The sequence below is a fragment of the Ambystoma mexicanum genome, chromosome 2q (assembly GCF_040938575.1).
Source record: "Ambystoma mexicanum isolate Mex_15411 chromosome 2q, UKY_AmexF1_1, whole genome shotgun sequence".
Taxonomy (NCBI): Eukaryota; Metazoa; Chordata; class Amphibia; order Caudata; family Ambystomatidae; genus Ambystoma; species Ambystoma mexicanum.
This window is the reverse complement of record NC_090924.1, coordinates 1,368,119,562-1,368,144,650: the sequence shown is the minus strand read 5'-3', so window position 1 is coordinate 1,368,144,650 and position 25,089 is coordinate 1,368,119,562. Positions and strand designations below refer to the sequence as shown.

Genomic DNA, 25,089 nt, shown 5'->3' with positions numbered 1-25,089 from the left:
CTCACAAGCAATCCACCAGATGAAAGTTTGTCTGTCCAGCACATGAAGGGCAGCGACTTTGTTTGCACTTTCACACCTCTGCTCCGTCTGCACTCAATAAAACAAGTGACAGCAGCATTTGTTTAATTATCTTTTAAAGTATAAACATGACATGCCTGAATGATTCCAGGCACGCAGACAAAGCAGTACTTAATGTATTTTGTGGGGGAAATTATTCGGCGTAGAGGGATAACGAAGTAAGTATTTGGCCGAATACTTAATTTTCAGCCGCAATTCGACCGAATACTTAAGCTGAAGCTGAATTTCAGTACACCCCTAATATTAACTAATATGTTTAAAAGTAAGGCTTCAATGAATGCAATCCATATCTCAGCAGATGATAGGATGGGGAGCGGGTGGGGAAGGGATGTTAAACCCCTGTTTAGAGCCCCCCGCCAGGCGAGCCTGTGTCCCGTGTTAGAAATAGACCCAGGCAAAGTTTTTGCTTAGAGGGGGCACAGCAAGATCCAAACATAAGAATATTTGGTAGATCTCTGTAAACTAATTACATGGCAAAATCAGTGACATGTAAGGTATGAGCGACTCGGTCGAATGGGTAACACGGAATAGGCTAAAATTGGTATTTCCTGACACACTGTGACTGAGCTTCCCTGCCATAATAGCCTTACAGAAGATCAGAAAAACTCCCCATTGTTTTTGTTTGTATTTATTTTCTTGTCCGAATATAATTGAAAATATTTCATAAACAAATTTAGACTGCCTTTGCCTGATAATTAAATCTATATAATTCAATAAACTATTTGTTGCTGGCCATGTTTCAAGGGTTCGCTCTCGTGTAGGGTGACCAGACAGCATGGACAGTTCCAATATTAGCAGCTCTGTACCGGGGCCCCAAAATATTTGCTTAATAAACTGCATCTCCCTGTTCTGAGCATGCACACATCATTTAACATATTGTGCATTTCAAAACTTTTACTGGGCCCTCTTTTTATTTTTTAGATGATCTGCAATCGGCAGGAAAGATCCGTTTTGCAGATGGCTTTCGAGGAGTGGGGGGGGGCTTTACTTTACTCAGGCTTACTTTTGTCACAGTGCGGGCACAGAGCCTCTTTCCTGGTTGATATGTACACATGCCAGAGTAAGAAGGGCATTTGGTTAGGTTTTCCCTATTAACAGTCCTGGGTGATGTTAGCAGCCTGGACAAGTGGGCACCAGAGCGGCTCAGGCCTAAATAAGAACAGAAAACTAACGTCAGGTGAAGGAGACACTCCCATGCCAAAAAAATATAAAAGGAGAAACTATCATAAAAGTCCAAATAATTCATAAAATACATCCAGAAATGCAACATTGTTTTCCGTGGGTACTCGTGTAGAGTAGAACTCTCACAATTGGGGGTGCCTTCAGCTGGTTTTGGTTTTGAACCCACCCACCACTGTTTTGGTGAATGTTGTTCAGACTCTCTGAAGTTCAAGGTGGTGGCACCTATAGTCACTATCTTCAGACTCCCCAACAGCCCATGCAAATGGCGGACATTTACAATTACCATCCACCAGCAAGACCAATACCAAGATTGCTCTTTTTCCTCTCCGCAGATCCTACGGATTTGTACAAGGTACACGCCAGAGCAGGACACCATGACCTTTTCCGACGGCCTTACCCTAAACCGAACCCAAATGCACAACGCGGGCTTCGGGCCACTCACCGATTTGGTCTTCACGTTCGCCAATCAGCTGCTGCCTTTGGAGATGGACGACACAGAGACGGGTCTTCTCAGTGCCATCTGCCTCATCTGTGAAGGTAAGAGATGTCGTAGAGGCAAGCATGAGCCTCTCCTCTTTCACATGCTACCAAAATGACTCAAGAGAGTAAGGGGTTAAATGGCCCAAAGAGAAATGGGAGTATTTTCCAAAAACCAGTTGCTCCTGTAAGACCAACAGTAAAGTCATACACATAGCAGCCTGGTGGGGCCAAGACTTGTCCCACTAATCAAGCTTTATGTGTGGCTAATTCTGCACTCTCTATGCTGAAGGCAGCCTGGGGGGGCCAAGATTTGTCCCACTAATCAAGCTTTACGTGTGACTAATTCTGCACTCTCTATGCTGAACGCAAACTGGTGGGGCCAAGACTTGTCCCATTAATCAAGCTTTACGTGTGGATAATTCTGCACTCTCTATGGTGAACGCAGCCTGGTGGGGCCAAGACTTGTCCCACGAATCAAGCTTCATTTGTGGCCAAGTCTCTGCTGACCTCTAAGTTAGACTGCTCTATGTTGGAAAGTAAATTTTCTCTATGTGATTTAATCGAGGAGAAATCATTGAATCTGATTTCATCAACAATAAAACATTATTTTTGTATTCTATTTGGCTGCAAATGTATGTGAGGGAGACCCCCGTAAGCCCTCTCACACTCCTCCCCTCCTTAGTTATTACCTTTACCTACCCCCCAAATATATTTGCGGCCAAATTCATTAAAATAAATTTGACAAATTCGAATTCGACAAATTCTCCTGCGACAAAATCTCCCTCCCCGGGTAGAGAAGAGGTCCTCTCCACTGGGCACCCAAAAGAAGGCTGAATTATTCAATAAAACTCATTTGGGTCACAAACATGAATACATGTCTCATGTAATTTGGGACATGCTCGACCAGGCCTGTTTTTCTTCCATTTGCATTCTGGTATTTGTAGTCCTGGATTTATAAAAAAAAGAAACCACACCTAGGAGTCCCAGAAAGCAATGACAAAAAGGCAGCATTGATGAGGTACATTCCCCCAATTAATTGTAACAAGAGGAAACATCCAGTTTGACATGGGGCATGTTGGCCCATATGCAGCCGTGTATTTTTATATGCACCCGATCAGGCTTTAATGAGATCTCAAAGCTTAGCCCTCTTTCTGCCGATAGGATTCTTTGCCAAAATAGACATAACACCTCTGAACACGTGCATGATCATAATTTCTTGGCTATACCCTCTCCCCCACCCCCTCACGCGACTTGGTGCTTCCCCTGTCACATGATACTTTGCACGCAGCTTGATTTGCGCATGTGAAAGTAGACGTTGACTTGAGTATCGTGTTTTCGTAGAAGGATTAGCGACTGCCAGTGCCATTTTAGGAAGCAAATCAGGACAGCGATACCAGAATCTGGAGGCCTAGGCTTACGTCCCCCTGGTGAAGTTAGATCGCCAGGAGACCATGAACATGGCAGCGGTGCGCAGTACAAACCACAATAACATAACATTGCTGTATGAAAATTGGTCGCTGTTTGAGACTTTAAACCACTGTGGTATGTGGTCAGAACCAGCTTGGTAACTGGTCTAGGGAGTAGCCGATTGGTAGATGGCAGAGTCCATTCCAAGGTGAAGAAAGTGGCATTGAGGTGCCACAGTGATCGCTTTAGCAGGGTGTCCATCTCCAGGCCTCGAGGGCCAGAAACATGTCAGATATTCAAGACACCCATCATTAATATTCATGAGATAATTTTGCATACAATGATTATAAATGTATGCAAATTGTTTCCCCATGAATAATAATGCAGGATATCCTGAAAGCCAGTCAGGATTCCGACCCCCGAAGCCTGGAGTTGGACACCCCTCCTTCAGAGATTGTTACTCTTCAGCCCCTTCCTTCATATCTGGTCTGGCAGCCATGCTGGGGGGTCGGGTACCCCTGTGTACATATGGCACATACCTCGGATATGACATAGTGTACCCGAGACATTGGTTTAAAAACAAGCATTGGCAAAGCCAACAGTTCATGTTTTTTGTAGAGGAATGTGCTTGCCCTATCTATACATATTTAACATTACAACTATTACATATTAACATTTCATACACATCATTGCAATACAATGAATTACATGTTACTATTAGTTTTCACATTTTCCATACAAAAGGTTTAAAAAATTACAATCACCTGCTACCAGTTATTCTAGCTTACCCACAACAAGAGGCAAAACCTTTGGCTTTACCAATGTCAGCAGCAGTAGGTGGGCAGGTCTGGTAAACTGTGTTCTCGGAAGAGGAACAATATTCCAATTAAAGGGGCATTCACAGCATTTAACTTGAGCAAATGCTTATTAATACGCCTGAATATAATTGGAGGCAGGTTTATTAGGATTTAACAACCGTGACTTGCCCAGCCGGCCTCCGAGCTACCTTATGACCCATTATCTTTTCACAATAAAGGATGTGTATGAAAGGCAGTCTTGCTTAATAGTTGCAATGATCTCATTATCAGTCAACACCAGCTTTTACAGAATGTAAATCAAGGTAATGTGCAGGAAATTGGAGACAGAGGGCCTCATTACATGGACGGCGGTAACCATGGCGATATTAGCGCTGTGGTTGCCGCCAGGTATTTTACCGGTACCGCCATGGTGAATGGCTGTTAGCGGTACCGTTATTTGCCCTGATGTCCCTCAGCGGGTCTCTTCCTTAACATGTGGTCTAGCCACACGTTAAGGACAGGACCCGCTGAGGGACCTCGTAGTATGGCGCTAAGGGATTACCGGTGCCGATAATCCCTTAGCGCCATCCGTGTAATGAGGCCCAGAGAATGTGCCACTGGTCTGTCTACTGGCGGACAGGCATCTCTTCACAAGTGCCAGACACAAATACACTGCCTGTACCTTTCCTTTGGTCTAATCCGGGATACGTTACTTACCTGTAACTCCTGTTCTCCAGCATTGGAACCTTTCTTGGATTCACATGCTCTTTGAATATTCTTTGCCATCAGGCTTGGGTTCCTCTGGAACATTAAAGAAGCTTACCTTTAAACTTTAAAACTGCTTGTCACTTTAATGCAGTATTAGAGTCATGTTGGGTCACTGCCCACAACCAATTAGACATGCCCCATTAGCTCCGCCTCTGGTGGCCATCTTCAGATTTGGGAGCGCATGTAACGTGGCAGTATGAGCCAAGAAGAGCTAGAGAGAGGTAGGCTGGAGTGTTGCATGTGAATCTGTGAATCTATAAACGACACAAATGCTGGGAAACAGGTAAGTAATGTATTTCTTCTCCAGCACTTGTTCTTTCATGGATTTGCATGCTGTTTGAATAATATTATATAGCAGTCCACATACACAGACAATGGACGGAGGTATAGCTTAACAGAAGCAATCAACTCACCTCTGGAACACTCACATCATGCTAACAGGTTGCAAAGCACTGCCTAGCCAACACAGGACTCCTGCCTGAAATCCCTATTGAGACAGTAGAACCGTGTGAAGGTATGGACAGACCTCCATGTGACTGCCCTGCTGATGCCGAGCAGGGGGACATCGGACAGGAGCACCGTGGTAGAAGCCACAGCTCTCGTCGAGTGTGCTCTTGGTCTTCCTGGAAAGAGCCTGTTGGCCAGCCGATTGCAATAGGAAATGCATGCCAACAGCCATCTTGCAATGGAAGCCTTTGACGAGCATTGGGGCCAACAAGGTCGTTGACGATGATGGATCTGTAGTCGTGGACGAGTGTCACTTTTATGAAGAGTGCTTGGATGTCGAAGCTGTTGATGAAGGCGTTCTCGACGCCAAAGTGTTCCCCATGACCATAGACGGAGAGATCAATGACATCGCCGATGAAGGAGCAGCCCAAAGCATGTGATTCATGTCCCCTTTTTGCTTTCTTCATGGAACCTCAGCCTCTTTGAAATGAAATGATATTTCATTTATATCGCGCTCGTACACAAGTGTTTCAGAGCGCACCCAGGCAGAAAGGGAGGGGAACAAAGAAAAAACAGAAAACAGCGATCTTACTAGGCGCAGTGGCATTTAAGAAAGCGCAAGTGCAAGGGAAAGGAAAATGGGGGAGAAGTGCAGGGGGGTGGAGGAGGGAGTGGAAAGTGTGAAGCAGAGGAGAGGAAACATAAATAAATATTAAATAGAATAAATAATAAATAAGGGCTTTAAACCATGGCAGTGCAGCCAGCAAGTGGCAGGTGAAAGTTAGTCAGAAAGGTATATCTGATAAGTGCAGAAGAAACTTTGAAGAGGGAGTACACTCTAGGGGTCCAGTGTGCATGGCAGAGGCATAACTGCAGACAGAGGCCAATTCAAAGTCCCGGCACCTTCACACAACCAGGCCACTAACCTGCGGTGGCGGTCCTTGTGGTTCTTGGATGAGAATGACTGACAGGCGGTAGAGTTGTTCAAGTCGAGATCCGGATACAGACAGTAGAGACACTGTTCATGAAGACCCTTGATATAAACGGGCTTCGTGTTATATGTCGAGCAGGCCTTAAAAAGGCTTTTCTTCCTTGTGTCGGTCATCTCAACAGACTCCTGAAGGCCTGAGACGGAAGATTTGAACTCCAGAGGCAGTGGATTGGGCCGAGACTTCAGTGTCATAGGTGAGAAGCAATGAGGCACCACAACTGGAAGATTTGATGAGAAAAACGATCAAAAATAGACAAAAAAAATCGAAATTGTAGAAGAGAGATTTCTCGAGGACTCCCAATACTTTAAGTGCAGTAATAAATCTGAAGATGGCCACCAGAGGCGGAGCTAAGGGGACCTGTCTAATTGGCTGTGGGCAGTATGACCCAAAATGACTTTAATAGAGCACTAAAGTGACCATCAGATTGAAACCTTAAAGGTAAACTGATTTAATGTTCCAGAGGATTCCCAGACTAAGGGGAATTTTGAAAGAGCATGTGAATCCATGAAAGATCCAAGGCTGGAGAAAGGTCAACTAACCCTACCTCTAGGAGGCAAAACTGGAGGCATTGATCTGGGTGGTGGTGACTAAGACTCGACGTAACAAATCACTAAGGCAGGCCTTTAAGGTGCATAAATAATAGGGAGCACTGCGAAACGGGGGAGGGATTTAAAGGTCACCAAACAGGAGGAGTATTTTGGGGTTCTTATTTAAGATGAATAAAATCATGGGTTAACAGGGCATGCTGGAGGAGGAGGAGGAGGAGTCACCAGCAGGGAAAGGGAAAGTTCTTTTAGCACGACACACGGGCATGGTGGGGTCTCTGCCGGAGACATGCATTCACTTCTTTAGACCTCCTTGTCTAGAAGGATAGGGAGAAATGGGGAATAAGTGGGGATGGTCCAAAGGGAGGCTACACAAGCTGCATTTACAATAGTACATAATAGGACCCATACATCAGTCTGTGTAACACCGGGTCCTTTCAGTAGTTAACACTCACCACTCCCCTTCTGCTGAGACCAGAATGGACTGATCTGCCAGAAGGGCACAATGGATCCTATGGCACAAATATGTCTGCACTCTGCAATTGGTGATGCTACCTGGCACACAATTTGAAGATTAGAACTCATAGGTATTTCCTGCTGCAAATCAGTGTTATGTTGTTTGGGTATTTCTACCATGGTTGTGGTCTCCTAGCGGATAAAGCCATTGGCTACTGCCAACAACCTTAAATTATGGCAGTATTTCTTGAGATACTCTCCAGCACTGTCTAAGAAACCAACAGTGATATTTTTAGAAATATGTGCTTTAAAATGCACTATTTAGCTCTACTATATAAAGAGTTTGTGGGACAGAACGCTCAAAGCCTTTATTGAAAGGGCTTTACTCCCCTCCCTCACAAAACTAGGTCAGTCCATGACCCTGGGTTTTTGAAACCCAAAATGATTTTGGTAAAAAAGATGCCAGGGGGCCAGGCTGCCACTCACTCCTTTCATGTCAGATCCAGGGCCATCATTTCCTACAGAATCCCCACTTCCCACCGCTCCGCTGGTGCAGTTTCTCCTCTGCTTCCCTGCTAAATAGTTGATCTAATCCAAACAGAAGGCGTCTTTGGAGGCCCATAACCCCAGGCAGGAGGGGCAGTTACCATGCCTGGTGCTTTGTTGATCTGTGATCCCAAGAGTTAGGTCTTGAACCCCAGGCAGCCCCCATGATATGCATAATAATCCCCAAATTAATCCTGAGGGCGTCATCATTTTCTTCGAGAATGTTGGCCTTTTGGGCTAATCAGGCTTCCATCTCTAACAGCTTCATAATATGCAGGAGGGGGCATGTATTGCTGAGATGGAAGGCTTTGTAACATTGAAATGTAAATGACAGGATCACTGAGTGCTACATTTCCACCAAATTCAGTGAGCACGACTGGTGGATGCCGACACCCCGAGCACCGTCTAATGAGAACCCCCATCTTCTTCTAAGTCATTACCAAACACAAGTAACTGTCAGTCAGTTATGGGTGCAAATTGGCAGGTGATATGGGATTGCCAGGAGTGGGTCATTAAGTCCTGTTTGGGTTTCGTTGGGCCTTAGTCACTTCTGTAGCCTATCCTATTCAGTTCCTTTTGCCACTCACATACACTGCTCCAATCACCCCTCACCATTGCCCTTCCCTATCATGACTGTATAATTTGACCATGACCCCTACAAAGTTGTGAATTGGGACTTCCCTGCTACCTCTATAATAAATTAGTTTAAAAAAAAAACAATTTCACTGTTCACCACTTTTCCTTCCACAGTCAGTTCCTTCCTGTTCTCCAAAAAGATTTGAAAGACAAAAATTGACTCTTCCAAGCTGGAGATTCCAGTCCATGGCAGCCCCAATGCCACCATGTTTTCAGGATAACCCCCTACCACCACCGGCAGAGAATGCCAGTGAAACAGAATGTGTGCCCGGGCCAGTTGTCCGTTACCCACAGATTCAATGTGTCCTCCACATTTACCCTTTCTGGGAAGCGTCCAGTTCATTTAATGCTTCTTCATTGGTGCCTCTTAATTAAGAGAACATCAGCACTGACGGCCTTGTAGTGGGTCTGCTAATTCCAGGGACAATATGTGGAGAGGTAAGTGCTTTCCACCCATAGCACACTTTCCACATGTGTTACGGCAGGTCTGGATCCTTAGCCGGGGGTCAAGAGCAGTAGCTTACGCGTGCTTGTGAAGGAGCATAGGAGAGAAATGCTTGTACATCACTTATACCTCTAATTGTCTCGCCCGCAGACCGGCAGGATCTCGAAGAACCAACGAAAGTGGACAAGCTCCAAGAGCCGCTGCTGGAAGCGTTGAAGATATACATCAGGAAGAGGCGGCCCAGCAAGCCCCACATGTTCCCAAAGATACTCATGAAAATCACAGATCTGCGCAGCATCAGCGCAAAAGGTATGATCGCAGTTCTCGGCTGTTCCATTGCCTTGCCGGGTTTGACATGGTTATCATTTGTGAATCTGCTTTGCTGGGAGCTGGCAGAGCATACATTGGGCCTCATTATAAGTCGCTCGGTTTGGTATTAAAGTGCTGGTATTAACTTATACCGACACTTTACCGGACCGGCCGACTACAGGTTTTCCGGTGGGGCACCTGAGTTACCTCCAGCTAAAAGCTGGAGGTAAGGCAGGCACTTAACTGGCAAAAAATGTTGTTAATACCGGCATCGGTATTGCCGGTGCCAGTAATAATGGCAAATCCTCCCATGGAGTCCTATGGGACTTCATGAATGGGGATTTACATCGTCACTGCAGCACTCGTAATCCGGTGGTTACGCTGCCAGACTGCGTGCCGGAAACAGTAATAACATTTGCCGGTATCCTGGCAGATTTACCGCCAGGATCCCGGCAAGGTCGTAATGAGGCCCATCATATGGAGTACGCCCTTTCTTCCCTAGACATGGACTTGATAACCAAAGCCATTGACCGGTTAATGATATTTAGGAAGAGTTGACTGGTTAATGATATTTGGCAGGAGTCACTATGTTGAATTCAAGTTTCAGTCCTCTGTACTTGGTGTATTTGAGCTCTCACCTGGTGGTGCCCCCACCTTATTGTTTATGTCAATACATGTAAAACCCTTACACCATCAAGGCCTCCCAAATCTCAGACTGGCAAAGGGCAAGTCACTCCCTTAGTGATCAATGCACTCATAGTCCCCTTCCCCCCATACGTTTGGGATGTCATCCCTGGAAGGGTACGGGACCAAAGCACTCGCTGAAAAGTATCTGGCATGCCCTAGTATGCACTTTTCCCCCAGTACACACCCAACCCCATATCAACAGCCCTTCTTTGTGATCGGTTTAAAGCCGCATGAGATTTGAGCGAGTTGATAATGATGAATGAAGGAAATTCAATCGAAGGAATTCTTTAATGCAGACTGTCCAGACTCGGCCTTCAGTCGCCATTTTAGGTGGGGAAGAAAGCTGTACTCTTTCTGAGGACCACCTGATCCTTATGTAAAAAGAGGAAAGGGAACTATGGGCTATGAGCACAGGAGTTACTATGGGGGAATACCTTTTACTTACTTCTACGTCCAGTCTCCTTTACTCCATACTACTGGGAGATTAAAACGCACTTAACATCATAGTAGGAGGCAACCTAAGCTTAAAGAGCCAGGATGCAACCAGTTGAACAGCGTGACGAAATGGGCATCAACCCTGAAACTCCTTTCCATAGTCACCAGTATGACAAGAATTGGTAACCCCGACACAGCATTACCTGCCTAAAACTACATATACAATATAACCAGGGACCCAGTCGTAAACTAGAGCCCCCTCCAACGGTTTCACTAAATTCCAAGCAGACCACTCACCAGTTTAGCAATCGCAGCACCAACCCTTAATTAACACCCAATCCAGAGGTGCAACACATGATAATGGCTAGGCCAGTACAATTACTTATCACTAGGGCCAATACACGGAAGACCACTCCTACGATTGGACCAAGCCTGTGCTCCTAAACTGAGCATGCACAGTTGAAATTCATCTCCACCTCCGAAGCGCTTGCAAGCTTTCTCAACATATATACCCATGATACCCATGCGACCGTTATACCACGAATAAACCTTGATTACGCCACATTATCACCTGGATGGAAGAATGTAAATGGACTCCATGTCTCAAGATACAATGGGACAGACTAGCATACCGTACGCTCCCAGAATGGAGCACGCACGGGTAAACGATTCACACACCCTGCGCATGCACTCATCGGTGACATTTCAACAAACTAATGAATGCTATCAAAGCTGACAGCAACCTGTAGTATCGGGGATGGTAAGAAGACATCTGGATTCAGGTAAGGCACAGGAGACTTGTGTATATAAAAGGAGTGAGTTTATTTATAAGTTAGAGAGTTACAGGGCTAGTTATATAGAAAGGGGTAGGGAGCTAAACAGATGACATCCTTTCAGTAAAGTTCTCCCATCCTGTGTTACCAACTGTAGTTCTTGGAACCTTCAGGTCCCATCACATTCCATATGACATAGCTGTGTTCTACCATCAGCAGCACTGTGTGCACCCAGTGCAAATAGATAAGTACAACACTACACATCTCCCTCTCTTCAATTGAACACCAAACAAAGTATCACAAACCAAGCATTACAAGAGGCTCTCAAAATTACACACTCCTGCAAATCCGTAAAACCATTACAACATTCACAACCCAGAAAGCGTATCCACATTCACGTAACTAACAATCAAAACAATCAAGTACAAAAATCACCACCTGCCCGGGACTGCCACTCCCGGGCCTCACAACTGCCACTTGCGAGCACATACGTTCCTTGCCACACTCTCAACCATCAGAGCGTATCTCCTCCCACTCCATCTGCCACCTGGAGACAAGGGTCTGCCACACCCAGCACAACCGCGTACTAACGCAATCATCAGGAACTATCTAACATTCATATGAACCTATTATATTTTATCCTTATCAACATTTGCCTCACAACATAACTGCATAACTACATACACCACCATTCCTCTCAGAAATACCTGTGGTTTGCGCCATCACATATTCACATACACACCCTGCCATAAGAAACAATGAAAAGTGGGAAAATGCAGAAAAGAAAACTCACAAAACAAAGATCACATTAATACAACGCAGCTGGAAAAGAACAGTGCGAGAAGAGAATACACCGCGACAGAGACTGATCAGATCTGAGTCCAAGTGCAAATGATCTTTGGGAAAAAAATTATTTTTTTGAATGCAGCCAAAAATTGAAAGCATCCAAGGTTTTAAAAAAAAAACATGTTAGGCCAAGGAAAATAAACCGGTAATATATTCATATGCATGCCATAAGTAATATGCCCAAAATAATTGTATACGTACCACGCAACATTCGTGTCACATTTAACCATAGGGCTTTTTCATTTAACATGAAAATCACTCAATATTTTCACTCATGTACTACATGACATCAGAACGACGCTGTGCCAAAAATAGTATACTATAACATGGCATCAGAACGATGCTGTGCCACTTAAATTATACTTATTACAGTCCACATCATGGATAATATATTATTAATGAACATATTTCCCCTTTGGATTGATAACACATTTAAAATATCAATATGTATTGCATATATATATGAAATGCAGCATTTGGAGACCTGAAAATCCTATAATATTGTTAAACACTACACGCAGGAAAAAAACATTTGTTTTCTTTGTGTTGTTTGTTGGTTATTGTTAGACACTTATAGCAAATGTAATCATTTACTAACCCCAGTCTCCCTTAAAAACACATCATTCAAACTTGCATGCACCGTGTGCCTTCCCAGCCAGGAACACCAACATGGACAAGCATCCAACCTCATTTGAATTTGCACCCACAATATCATTTCTACAAGGAAGTAAAAAGGCTTAGAATAACCATCTGAGTAAAGACTCACTATAGTCCATGAATTGCACGAAGAAATTAAACACAGCAAAGAAGGGGAAAACAATGCTGGTGCCCTTAGTGCTTTCATCCATATGAAAGGCATTGCTAATGCCCCCTTCATTTAGCATCATAAATAACTCTGGCAGGTCAATGTCAAAGTATATAAATCACTTCATTCACCGGCAACGCTGTGACAATAATAAAACAGTACCTGTACCATATCTCATCCAATAATATGCAGAAAATGTATACTGGAACTGCTGCCGGTGGGTTCATTCACAAGAAACACACGGCGCACTGTAAAACCCTTCCTATGCAAACGAAAGGTTTAATCCTTTTAAAATCCTTTGTAAACTGCTGCGCCGACGAGACCATCTTATCACACACGGCAACGCTGTGATGAATCTTCCAATTCGGAGACTGCTTCCAGGATTCATGTTTCCTTACAATACGGCCTCGCAGCTCTCAGGATACTTCTGATGCCAACCACAATGCTTCCGTATGCGTCATCACGCTAGATTACGCAGCAAAAGCCTTTCCTCATAAGTTTTATTGTGCGGCAGACTGCAGAGGACCGACGCCGTTTATGACTTTACAGGATCAACTCACGCATTCTCACGGAACGCAGCGCCAGCATTCCACCACTCCGCCAACACCCTCGGAGTAGTTGTGACGTCATCATTATTCATCATCACATCAGGCAGCACCGAGCTCCGAGTCACTGCCGTAACAAACAGTAGATTCCAGCAGGCGCATACAGTTCAAGCCATTTCACGGTATTACTTCTTGTCTGGACGTGTCATCAATTGACAACGAATGCCCACACAGTACGGACCACCGGAACTATCGAGATATATATGTAACAGCTGCCTCACTGCATATAAGTCAATTCATGGCCCAAAACAAACTATCATTGAGGGGCACGCAGAACAGCAGATCAGCTGGCCATTTCTCTAGCTGCATTAAACGCTCTTACGCAGTACTTTATTAGCAGCCTCATTAAAAGAGGGATTGCAATTCTTCCATAGCCCTGTAACTCAGCTAAACGCTGCTACAGCACCCAGCCATGCCGCACAGTACCTTAATTGATATGGATGCTCCTCAATAGTCTTTTGCGTGCCGGCTGCCTGCCATATAGAAACAATAATAGCAGGACTTATACCTTGTGTAGGCTGATATATGAAGTCATCTCACATGGAAGCTGGCGCTGGCTGTGCCACTGGTGGGCTCATCATGGACCCCTGCCAAAAGCATTATATGATGCAGGAGTCAGCAGAATTTTCATCAGTGGGTCCTTTTATCTTGGGATCAACAGGCAAACAAATGACAGTCCAACAGGAACCAGCAACCGCCTGTTAATCCCATCCTCGTCGCCATTGTAGTATCGGGGATGGTAAGAAGACATCTGGATTCAGGTAAGGCACAGGAGACTTGTGTATATAAAAGGAGTGAGTTTATTTATAAGTTAGAGAGTTACAGGGCTAGTTATATAGAAAGGGGTAGGGAGCTAAACAGATGACATCCTTTCAGTAAAGTTCTCCCATCCTGTGTTACCAACTGTAGTTCTTGGAACCTTCAGGTCCCATCACATTCCATATGACATAGCTGTGTTCTACCATCAGCAGCACTGTGTGCACCCAGTGCAAATAGATAAGTACAACACTACACAACCCTGAGAATGGTCAGCACCAACATATAGATCCATTCCACAATGGGTATGGATACCTTCAGAACAAAAAACGGCAAGAGGGCATTGCAAGTCCTCCTCTACGCGCACCGCGAGCAGTATCTCTACATAGTGAGAACCCATTCTGTATGCCCGATAAGGGAGTAGTGCCACCGCAATACGAGTCACCATGACTTGCACTTGGATGGGTGCGCATGGTCGCCAAGTCAGTGATCGCATAGGAAGCGGTTCTTAAGCAATTACACCACACATCGCCATAGAGTCTGAGATGCCCTCATCACATCCCATCCGAGCAGGGGTGCCTCAGGGATCAAACCTCTGACCCTTCCTGTTCAACATCTTTACCATCGGACTCTCTGCAACTAAGCAACTGTATCAAACTGGGGCCGCTCACCTGTAACCCCGAAGCAAGCCTACTTTCATGTTCTTACAGCGCCTCATTGCCCATGGGTTGTAGTGCGCTATACAAATCCAAAAAATAAAAATCAAATCAAAAATAAAATTAAAATAAACGACATCCCGACATATCTCCACAAGACCAACCTGGCATTGTAGGTGGACAATGTTGCAGTCATCTCCCAGTCATTCAGCGAAAAGGAAGTGGCAAAGAACCTGCAAGCTTCATTGGATACCATCTCAAGGTGGTACAGCGACTGGCGGATAGAACTCACCACCAGCCAGACAACTACCATGCTGTATTCCAGAAAGAAGATCAAGGAGCACATGCACATCAGCCTCAACAGGGAGACCGCCCAGTGGGAGAGCAGCAGCTGCTACCTCGGTATGACCATGGACAGCAAACTCAACTGACAATGCATGGCGAGAAGACTCGGCAGAAGGCACCAGGAAAGATGGTGGCACTGTACCCACTCCTGAAGACCAGGTCCATGCCTCTCTGGACAAAGATCAACGTCTACAAGGCGATCATCCGACTTACCCTGACGTGCGCCTCCTCAGCATGGATGACTTGCCATGAGCGACACCGGAAGAGTCTTCAGATAGTGCAGAACAAGGCCCTGAGGATATCGTTTGGAGCTCAACACTTCACAAGGATAGCAGACCTTCACAGAGAACTGGACATGGAGATGTTGGACGAACATCTAGCAAAGCCGACTAAGAACTTCTGCCAAGGACTGGATCAGAACCCAAACTCTCTGATCACAAGACTCACTGCCACCACTGCAAACACCTTCAAACGCTACCCGTGACCCATCACAGCGAAGACCCTGTGACACTAGCCCTACTGTTACAAGTCCACACAGACCAGAAGAATCCTAACCCACGACTATACACTCAACCCGAGAAGATGAAGTAATGAGGCTCAAGCCTCGGCATTCCAAAAATCACAGCTGATGGATAAAATCTATCAGCAAGAAGAAGACAGACAGAGATTACACCAGACACTTGCCACCCAGATGGAATCATAAAGGACCATCGGGCCAACTGGCCAGGTAAATTCTAATTAAAGCATAGACTCAACAACAAAATGCACTGGTTCCCCAATGGAATAATTCCAGGAGCACCTCCAGCCCAGCATGGGTTCCTTAGCAGGATAACCCCACAATCAAATCTAGCACTAGTCACTCACCCAGTTTAGCCATGTTTATTTTATGGTGCTTCAATAGGTCAGACCCCCGCACCGGACCACACGGTGCACTTCTGGACGCACAAGCTACTGGCAGAAAACCCACCCACCACAATCACAGCCATAATTAATAATTCAGGCACTTGAATGCTTTAGGCATCTCACGTACTAGAGCAAGTGATGCACACCAATGAACACATCATGAACAGAAACCACACACACCACGCATGCCCTGGGAGCACTTATTTAGGTTTTCCATCACACTGCGCACAGTTCTCTCCTAACAGATTACTGGCACAGGTGAGTCATGGCACTAAACAGGTCATGAAATAGATGTGCACTCCAATCAGGTTTCCACCAGCCTCAAGAACAGGCATCCCACCTTAGTGTTAAACACACAATTGTTCATGAGGATCACTTTGAAGGCCACGCCCAGCACCTAATATCAAGTTTCACACTGCAATGAATCCATCCCCTCCATTCCTCCATTCCCAGATCTAATGCCCAGCTGGGCGCACTCTTAATACAGTCCAACTGGACCAACTGTGGAAGTCATCCACAACAACCAGCAATCCAGAACCACCAGACCATTCGGTCAAAAGGTATTAGGTAAGGCCTACTGTGTCAGGCCAACCAATACAGTTGCCTATATTCTTAGGAACCACAAAACAATGTTTTACCAAGTAGCTATGTTGCCTCCTTACTTTCCTCTCTTTTCTCTTCCCGACCATGGATATACTATGTTAAATCATTACGCGACTGTACACAATACGCAATACAGATGGTTCCTTTTATCATTCTATTCATTCATGGTTCCTTTTAATTCATGTTTACAACTACACCGATCATTGAATACACCAACTAATGTCACAATATATCACAAACTGTTGCACAACTTGACCAAATTGTAAAACCTCAGCCTTGATAAAGACCTTGTGAGGTCGAAACACGCGTCGGATGACCACCTAAATCACCCTAAACAATAGAATTATACAATTTAATTCAAACTAAAATGTAAAGAATTAGAATCAATCTTTGGAGCGCAAGATATCCGGTAACACACAAGTACTAATCCTTTCAATAAAGTATTTCTTACGAGAGGCGTGAGGATTAGATCAGTCGCTGTCTTGCACATTTCCTCCAAGGGAACATGTCTGTGGGAGGCTAAGGAAGACCATTCAGCCCGAACCAGATGGTCATTCATTCCTTTCGTGGGGTAAATCTTCCATAGCCTGTACATTCTAAAATCAATAGGGATTATTTGCACTGGGCCGGAGTGGTAAAACAAGGTCTAAAACCAAGACGATGTGAAGTGGTTTACGCCTTGGATTACCACTCTGGGTCATTCTGAAGAAGATACGCAGGTGAAGTGGGAGACGCGACGAGGAATCCGTTTTCTCCTCGCTTTTCCCGCTGTGCCTGCAAAACCTCTTTGTTACATGCCTGCTTGAGATTTTCAGGCAGGCGTACAACAAATGGATTTTAATGGAAACCGCCTGCGATTAACACTTGCCAAAAGCAAGCAGATCCCATTCGAATCCACAGCAATTTACATCTGCAAAGCATTGTTTACAGGCAGCATTTACATCTTTTGCAAAACAGATTGTAAAGGCAATTCCACATATTTTTACTCTTTTCTTTTCCACGCTGTTTTACAAAAGTCGAAAGTGACAACACCGGCGATTCCCTGTATGTAATTAGACATGTTGTAAATTAGTAAAATGGCACCCTATAGATTACAGGTCCTGCAATTGGTGCCTTAGAACATGAGGAGGGCCTCCAACAGGTGAGGAAGACATGATCAAAGAGCAGAACCCTCTCCTAGTCCAGATAAAGGAAGGATGAAATAATTGAAGGTCATCGAAAGAAAATCCGCTAACCTTGGCTTGTGCCTCCATGAAAAACTTGGTTTGTCATGCGTGGCACCTTGAATTCCACCCTAAACACATTCACAGTCCATAAAAGTTGATCACAGTGAGGAAGACACACAGAAAGACAACTCACAAGGTAGAGGACACAACAGCTGACCCAGGACTCAGGCAGACCCAGCAAAGGTCACAAGGAGCTTCAGGAGTCAGGTCAGGCAGCAGGACAAGGTTCCATGATGAGGACAATGGCCAGAGGTGATCCAGGACATCCCACGAAGAGCAGTTTAGCAGGCACACACTAGAGTGCCAGGGCAACACGGTAGAGAGGTGCTCCCAACCTTTACACACTGAAGACACAAGGAATTATACAGGAGTAGGGAAGGCTGGAAGAAGCAGGGGAGGAGCGCAGGCCGTGATTCCAACATCCTGGAGGGATGCATTAGAGAAAGCTCTTAGGACACAACCAGTGTGGCCTCTCCAGGATCTTTAGCAGCAACCAGGGGCACAGCCAGTTTGGCCACACCAGGATCCTCAGCAGCAACAAGGGGCAGAACCAGCTTGGCCACGCCAAGATCCTTAGCAGCAGCCCCTCTCACCAGACTTCAGGCGAGTTCCGGAATGGATCTGAGAGGTTAACAGGGTCTCCCACTGGTACACTCATTCACTCAGGGGCTGACTAAGCCAGCCATCAACCCACAAGCATACAGCATTCATGTTATGGCAACCAGTCAAGCAGGACAGGCCAGCCACACTTTTGTGGACTGGGAAATCTGGAGTTAGTTTAGCCTGCCTGAAACCTAAACTGAGGAGGCCTTTGTGGGCCCTTTATGAGTGTTCATTAGCAAAACGAACATGTTATCCATGCCTCATAGTCCACATAGGCAAAGTGATGGCCCAAAATGTAATGGAGGGGAGTTAGACATAGACAAATATATTAGTACCCCAGTGGCTACAATATGGGTGTATTGGTCTGCTAATGCGATAAAAATGACTGCAATCCTGGAATAACCACATTGAAAATGCACCCCCACCAGACAACTCACAACACACCCTCGGGTGATGTAATCACACTGGGCCCAAATTGGGTGCTTAAAAAGCACCCCTATCCTGTTTGCCTTATGTGCTACCAAAGGACACCACATCAAATGGGTTGCAGTGGCAGGGGAACTCCAGTAGATGTCCCTCTGAGTACAAAAGGAAAGCTCAAAAACCATGGAAGCCGGTGAAATGTTTAGGGGAGCCCAAAAGTTAGGAGCAACCACCTTAAAAATGGAATTCTACCCTAACTTTGTGTATGCCCCCTCTCCCCTTAAGCACTGCACTTAAAATCCATGCTCCATATCATTGTGGCAACAACATCCCAGGTGTATGGAGGAAACTGGATGGGATGGGCGTCCCAAGGAACTAACTGCAGTTCAGCAAATGGGATTGGGTGGTTTATGGGCCAAGGTTGTCAAACCTATGTTCAAATCCATCCCACTTGCAGGATTAACTAGCGGAAAACTATGCATTAAACCAGGAAAGTGTCTCATCTTCTCTGGTTTCTGTTGGGGAGATTTATCGTTGGTATGCTTCATCCCCTCTCCTAGTGAGACCCCCGGCACTTTTTGCTGGACTTCTGGACCTTTTTCTTTAAATCCAGAATCCTTTTTCCACTCATTCATTCTTGTGGGCTCTGTCTTTTGTGACTCTATTCTTTCTATTCTACCTGTACTATGGAGTCTGTCTGCTCCATAGCTCTTAAAGGCAACTGTGGTTTTACTACTGCAGCACGCAGCTCCTTATGGGCAGTGTTGCTGGGGACCCTTAGGGACCTCCTTTACAATTATTTTTCTATATCCTCAAGTAACTACAATTCTTAAGGGTAGAGAGTTACTTAGTATCTCTCCCAAAACTCTATGGTCTGAGAGATTGGCACACACCACCTTCAGTGGACTGCCAAAGGGATACTTAGTATCCCCCTACTCTGTGCTTCTGTTACTTTTTAGTCGCACAGACAATCTCCTAGTTATGGTTGGTGGCAGTGAACCTGTTCTACCAACTATTGTGTAATTTGTGTACCGCAGGCTACGTCCATAGCCCCGGTAGTGCACAAAAGGGGCACCCAAGTACCAACTTGGAGCTTCCCTTCTTTCTTTGCCATTACTAGCACAGTTGTTCTTTCTTAGCCTACAGACCCCTTGCAACACCGTGAAGCGACCACTGCTGTCCTGACCCCATTTTCTGTGCGACAGAGGAGCTCCGAAGAGGACGACTCTTTCCCTTTGGCTGGTTTGAACAACCACTCGCAAGACAAGCCTTTAATTGAGCCATCTCCCGAGTTCATAGGAGTTTCCAGAGCTGCGGAATCCCAATACCAGGAAACCTGCTGCCCATTTCGAGTGCATCATCATGGAAAGGCCAAACATGTCTGTTTCGGTGCAAGGGTATATTCGGTATGGTTGCCTGAGTGCATATTGTCTCTCATAGACTCAATGCAGTATTGGAAAATACCTGGCGTCTCACGTAGGGATCTTCTCCTGCGGTTCCAATATGACAGAGGTGAGGGGGCGGGAGCCAGGGATAATATGTCTACCTGCTCCTCTACAAAGGTGTGGTTGATCATTAGCACAGCAGCTGTGTCGACCTAATAATGTGGGGCAGGAAGACATTCAGGAAGACAATCAAGCATTTGTAATTAGTTTGCGCATTAGTCTCAATTCACAATGTGCATCATTGCTACACAATACTGCAGCATGATTCAACATAGGCTTGCATACCAATAGGATTACAAACATGTTAGAGTGATAGGCTTGTGCGATTAACATAGTTTATACATTATTTAAAAAAACATGACAACAACACAAATACAGTGTCACAGAAAATCTAAAAATTTGCAACATTAATTTTGCGAGTAGTCCAGTGTCAACGCAGAATGGCTGCATTTTGGTGTCAGTGAATGAACCGCTTTCGTCAGGACAGGACTTCCTGGTGCACAGATAGAGATATACATAAGCATACTAGACTGATATCTAGTGTGCGGAAATGGCACCTAATATAAAAAGAGAGATGCATTCATAGTTAGGCCACTATTCTGAAACTCACCAAAGCTTTTTCACATCCAAGGGAATAGTCTACGGTAGGCACAGTCCTCAGCATGAGATCATTAACCAATGTGTTCCTTACTTGGCCATCTTCTGCAAAGATGAATACAACCCAAATATAGAGCATGTCAGGTCAAGGAGTCAGACCCTGCATTCTAAATGGCACAATCTACGAGTACAAAATCAAAGAAAGGCTAGGGAAATGACATACCTCTGGTAGTGAGGGATGCCGCATGGGAAATGGAAAAGTTGGTTGGCAAAACAGTAAGGAATAGTAGAGGAGTAAATCCCTCTTCAAATGGTGACCGAATCTGTAGTTCAATGAACACAGAGGCTAAAAGTTGTAGGGTAATAACGAATAGCATCTCTGTTTAAATAGAGAGCAATCATTTTCCTAAACTACTAACATCCGACACATGTTTCGACCTTACTTCAGGTCTTTTTCAAGGCTGTGACTATTTTACATCAGAAGTAATAATAACCAAAAAGAAAATAATCATCAATGAATCACCCAAAAAGTGAACCCATAGTAAAGACACCATTTTGTGAGCATACCAGTAATACAATGGACCATTATCCATACTGTAAATGCATTATAATTCAGAATTCCATCAAATCAAATGTATCAACATTAAGTATACAAAGGAATTGGGATGGAGAAAAAATACGTTGGAGAGAGAAAAAAGCAAACGGGAGAATGACAATCATTTCTTTGAACTATTGGATAATACTTATACAGATCCACATATAGTTGGTGAATACAAAATATCATGCGATCAGCGCAAACTCACCACCAGAAAATGGATAATGGGCTATGTGAAAAATCTCATTGGTGGTAACACTGGGGCACTGTCCCCATATATCAATGAGAGAAAAATGTAGAGGCATGCCGACACAGTTATGTTTGGAGTAACTGGTTCAGAACAAGTCATAATACTGCCAAGAATAAGTATTATTCAATGATTAATTTAACTGATTGTCATTCTCCTGTTTGCTTTTCACTCTCTCCAATGTGTTTTTTTCTCCATCCCCCATTCCTTTGTATACTTAATGTTGATACATTTGATTTTTTGGAATTCTGAAATATTCATTTACCGTATGGATAACGGCCCATTGTATTACTAGTATGCTCACAAAATGGTTACTTTTAGGTCTTATACTATGGTTTCTCTTTCGGGTGATTCATTGATGAATATTCGTTTTTTTGTTATTATTATTATTTCTGATGTAAAGTAGTCATACACGTATTAGCTGTTTGTTGTTTAGGAAAATGTTTTTGACTTTGATTTTTGTTTTGGATCTCTTATTTAAACATAATTTTAGTCATACCATATATCCTTTTCGACGTGCATTGTTGTTCAGGGTTCCCATTAGTTACAGGTGCACTATATCCGACCCTTGTGGCTTGGGTCCCTTACCCTGACACAAGAATGCAAAACACAGCACCTTTCGCTTTCAATATTTCATTCGGACCCAGCACAGGTTATGCTTTAGTTCGTAGCCCCCTATCCTGACACAAGAATGCAAAACACAGCACTTTTCACTTTCAATATTTCATTCAGACCCAGCACAGGTGATCCTTTAGTTCATAGCCCTCTTTTCAGTTGTCTGCTTACTCATGGTTTTTAATCCAGTAATTGCATCAGCAGTTCCAACCCAAATGATATCAGACAGCTTCCTCATTCCTTAATTTCCAGGCAGATCCCCCTTTCCATTGTGTGACACCTTATAAACCCATAATCACACCCACAAAAATATCTAAATTATCCTATACGAGCTTATTGTCTCTACATTTTTATTGGTCAACTATTCTCCATCCCCTTATCCAGGAGCTGGCATCTTTTCTCTGATTGGTCCCTTCAGTTTACCAATGCCAAATATGGGAGGGGATCAGTCCACCCAGATGCATTTACTTTTTACATATTTAAATGTTGCACTTTCAAAAGTCCCTACAGTTAAACATAATATTTACATGACTAAAATGGTCTGCACATACCGGTTCTAATGAAACATGCCCCATCTCCGCACAATGTCCACATGTGAATGTTTTCTTTTGTGTTTTATACACTTCTCAACGTATACGTTTCTATGCAGACATCTAATTTATTAAGCAATCACCTCTCTGATTCTATGCTTTTTTGACATTTTCTGGGGCGTTAACATCCAATTTTAGGTTATAACATTTGTTCCCAATGTCAAATTGTTAGGGTAGGGGTGGCTTTCTCATAATATCCAAGTTATCTTTCTACAACTTACGGTTCCTGAGAGAACCGAAATATGATACCTAATACAACTCTATGACACAATAATCACATGCATATTTCAAATTTCACATTACATCTCTTCAAGCCTTAATTAGTGATCTGGCTACCAGCTTCCTTTGTTAGTGCTCCTGTCATAAAGTCCATTAGCATTCTTGTAAGGTCAAAGATCAGGCCATGGTTCGGCTTATCTTGAAGAGCATAGCAGAAGGCCCCACTCCATGCTCAGTGAAAATTCCCCCAGGAACAAGTCTGTGATCAGTATCTCAGAGCTGACCACAAATCGTTTTTAAATACATATATTTTTTAAAGTTCAACCCATTTAATGTCAGTATGTCTGTTGTCCCAGCACACCAATAAATTGCTTTGCCATGCATGAATACTACTCTTCTCTCTGGCCTTGACACTTCAAAGCAATTGCCTTTCAGATGGAGCAGAGCATGTGATGGGGAAGGCCACTGTTTTTAATATTCAGGGGAAGAGTATTTACATTTTCACAAGCCTTCTGTGCTCTGAATAACAGACATACTTTCTTTCCAATCTGTTGCATTTGCTCTTCATGTGAGGCCTTTTAATATCTTGCATCATGCCGTCAATGTTCAAATTTATATCCTCACATATATATTCACTGGACTCTGACCATGGAGAATATTTTTCCCCATGTGTATATTGTTCTTAGCTGCACATGCAAGGTTTTCACTGTAAAATGTTTCTGGGTTGGCAAGTGACACCCTTTATTCTTTGCTCTCTATGTCAGAAAGGTTACACTTTAACACCAGTCACTTGTTGAAAAGCAGGTCTGTGGTTTTAACTTGCATGGAAGGCCCATGTTGTATTCTTGATTTTCAATCTATACAGCCTTTAGATGTGTGTCAGTGGAGAATGAAATGCTCCATTTTCAAGTTAGCAGTCATCTCTGTGTGTTTAAATGCACTGCATTTTAGGCCCACATTTCCATGGCCTGCTTGAACACAGCACTTTCATGTTTTTGTAGTTGAGAATAAACTTCTGGCCTTTGTGTTGGAGAATTACATTTTTACATATTTCTTATCTGCAAAATTAAGGGCCAACTTAGTCTTTCAGTTAATTTGATCCTGCAGCAGCCATTACACCCCACATTTAGTGGATCGAAAGGTCAGCCTATGTTGCTGCAAGGTACCCAAGGATCAAGCAATATCAGTGCCTGTCTTGATGGCCTGAAGGGTACCATCCGCCTTCTTCCCAATGGGGTATCAGCCATCGAAAGGCATGTCTATGACCTTTTCCTGGACATCCAGGCAGAAATGTGTGGCTTAGAGCCATCCCTGGCAATCCCCATCTGGCGAAAGCCAATGTCAACCGCCAATGAGATGGTTGAATGCAGCCTTTCTCTCATGATGCACTTTGAAAGCTTCCTCCTTGTCTTTGGGCAAGCAATCCAGAATAGACCCCATGTTATAACACAGTTCCTGATTGTATCTGGATAGGATAGCAAGGGAATTAGTGGCGTTAATGGTGGTAGCTGTCGTAGAAACAATGCATTTGTCCTGAGTTACAGCACATGGGGAAGACGGGTGGCTGATCTCTTGCAGGCAGCATCGTGTACTACAGACTCGGGACTGGGCTGAGCATGCAGACACTTGGGGGCAGTCTCAGGTGTCCTATATTTATTGTCCAACCTGTCCTTTTTGGGAAGACCATTGATGGGGTTTTTATGGTCAGAAGACCATCCTCCCACATGTCAACCAGAAAAGGAATGGACAGTGTGGTTTTCTGAGCCTGCACCCTCTGCTGATGGAGGAAACCCTCCTTCCTCTGTTCGGTGGGGAGTAGGTCAAACATCTTGGCCACTTTGGACATTGATGGGGTGAAATGTTTCAATTTCATCAGGAAGAGAATCCCTGATTAGAACGTAATTAGGTACACGATCCGCCGGAACCAAATATCAAACTCATCCGTGGTGGAAGAGACAATGGATGCCCCGTTATGGCGAATTTCGTCCTCTGACTCTGAATCCAACGGAACTTCCAGAACAGGAGGT

General features: G+C 44.3%; 1 protein-coding gene across 1 annotated transcript in view; it reads left to right on the top strand.

The window, feature by feature from the left end:
- RARB (retinoic acid receptor beta) overlaps window positions 1-25,089 on the top strand; it is a 544,674-nt gene that overhangs the window by 437,112 nt on the left and 82,473 nt on the right. The window contains exons 6-7 of the mRNA XM_069648851.1: window positions 1,593-1,797; window positions 8,930-9,088. Of these exons, the coding sequence (XP_069504952.1) occupies window positions 1,593-1,797; window positions 8,930-9,088 (364 nt within the window). The remainder of the gene's footprint in view (window positions 1-1,592; window positions 1,798-8,929; window positions 9,089-25,089) is intronic.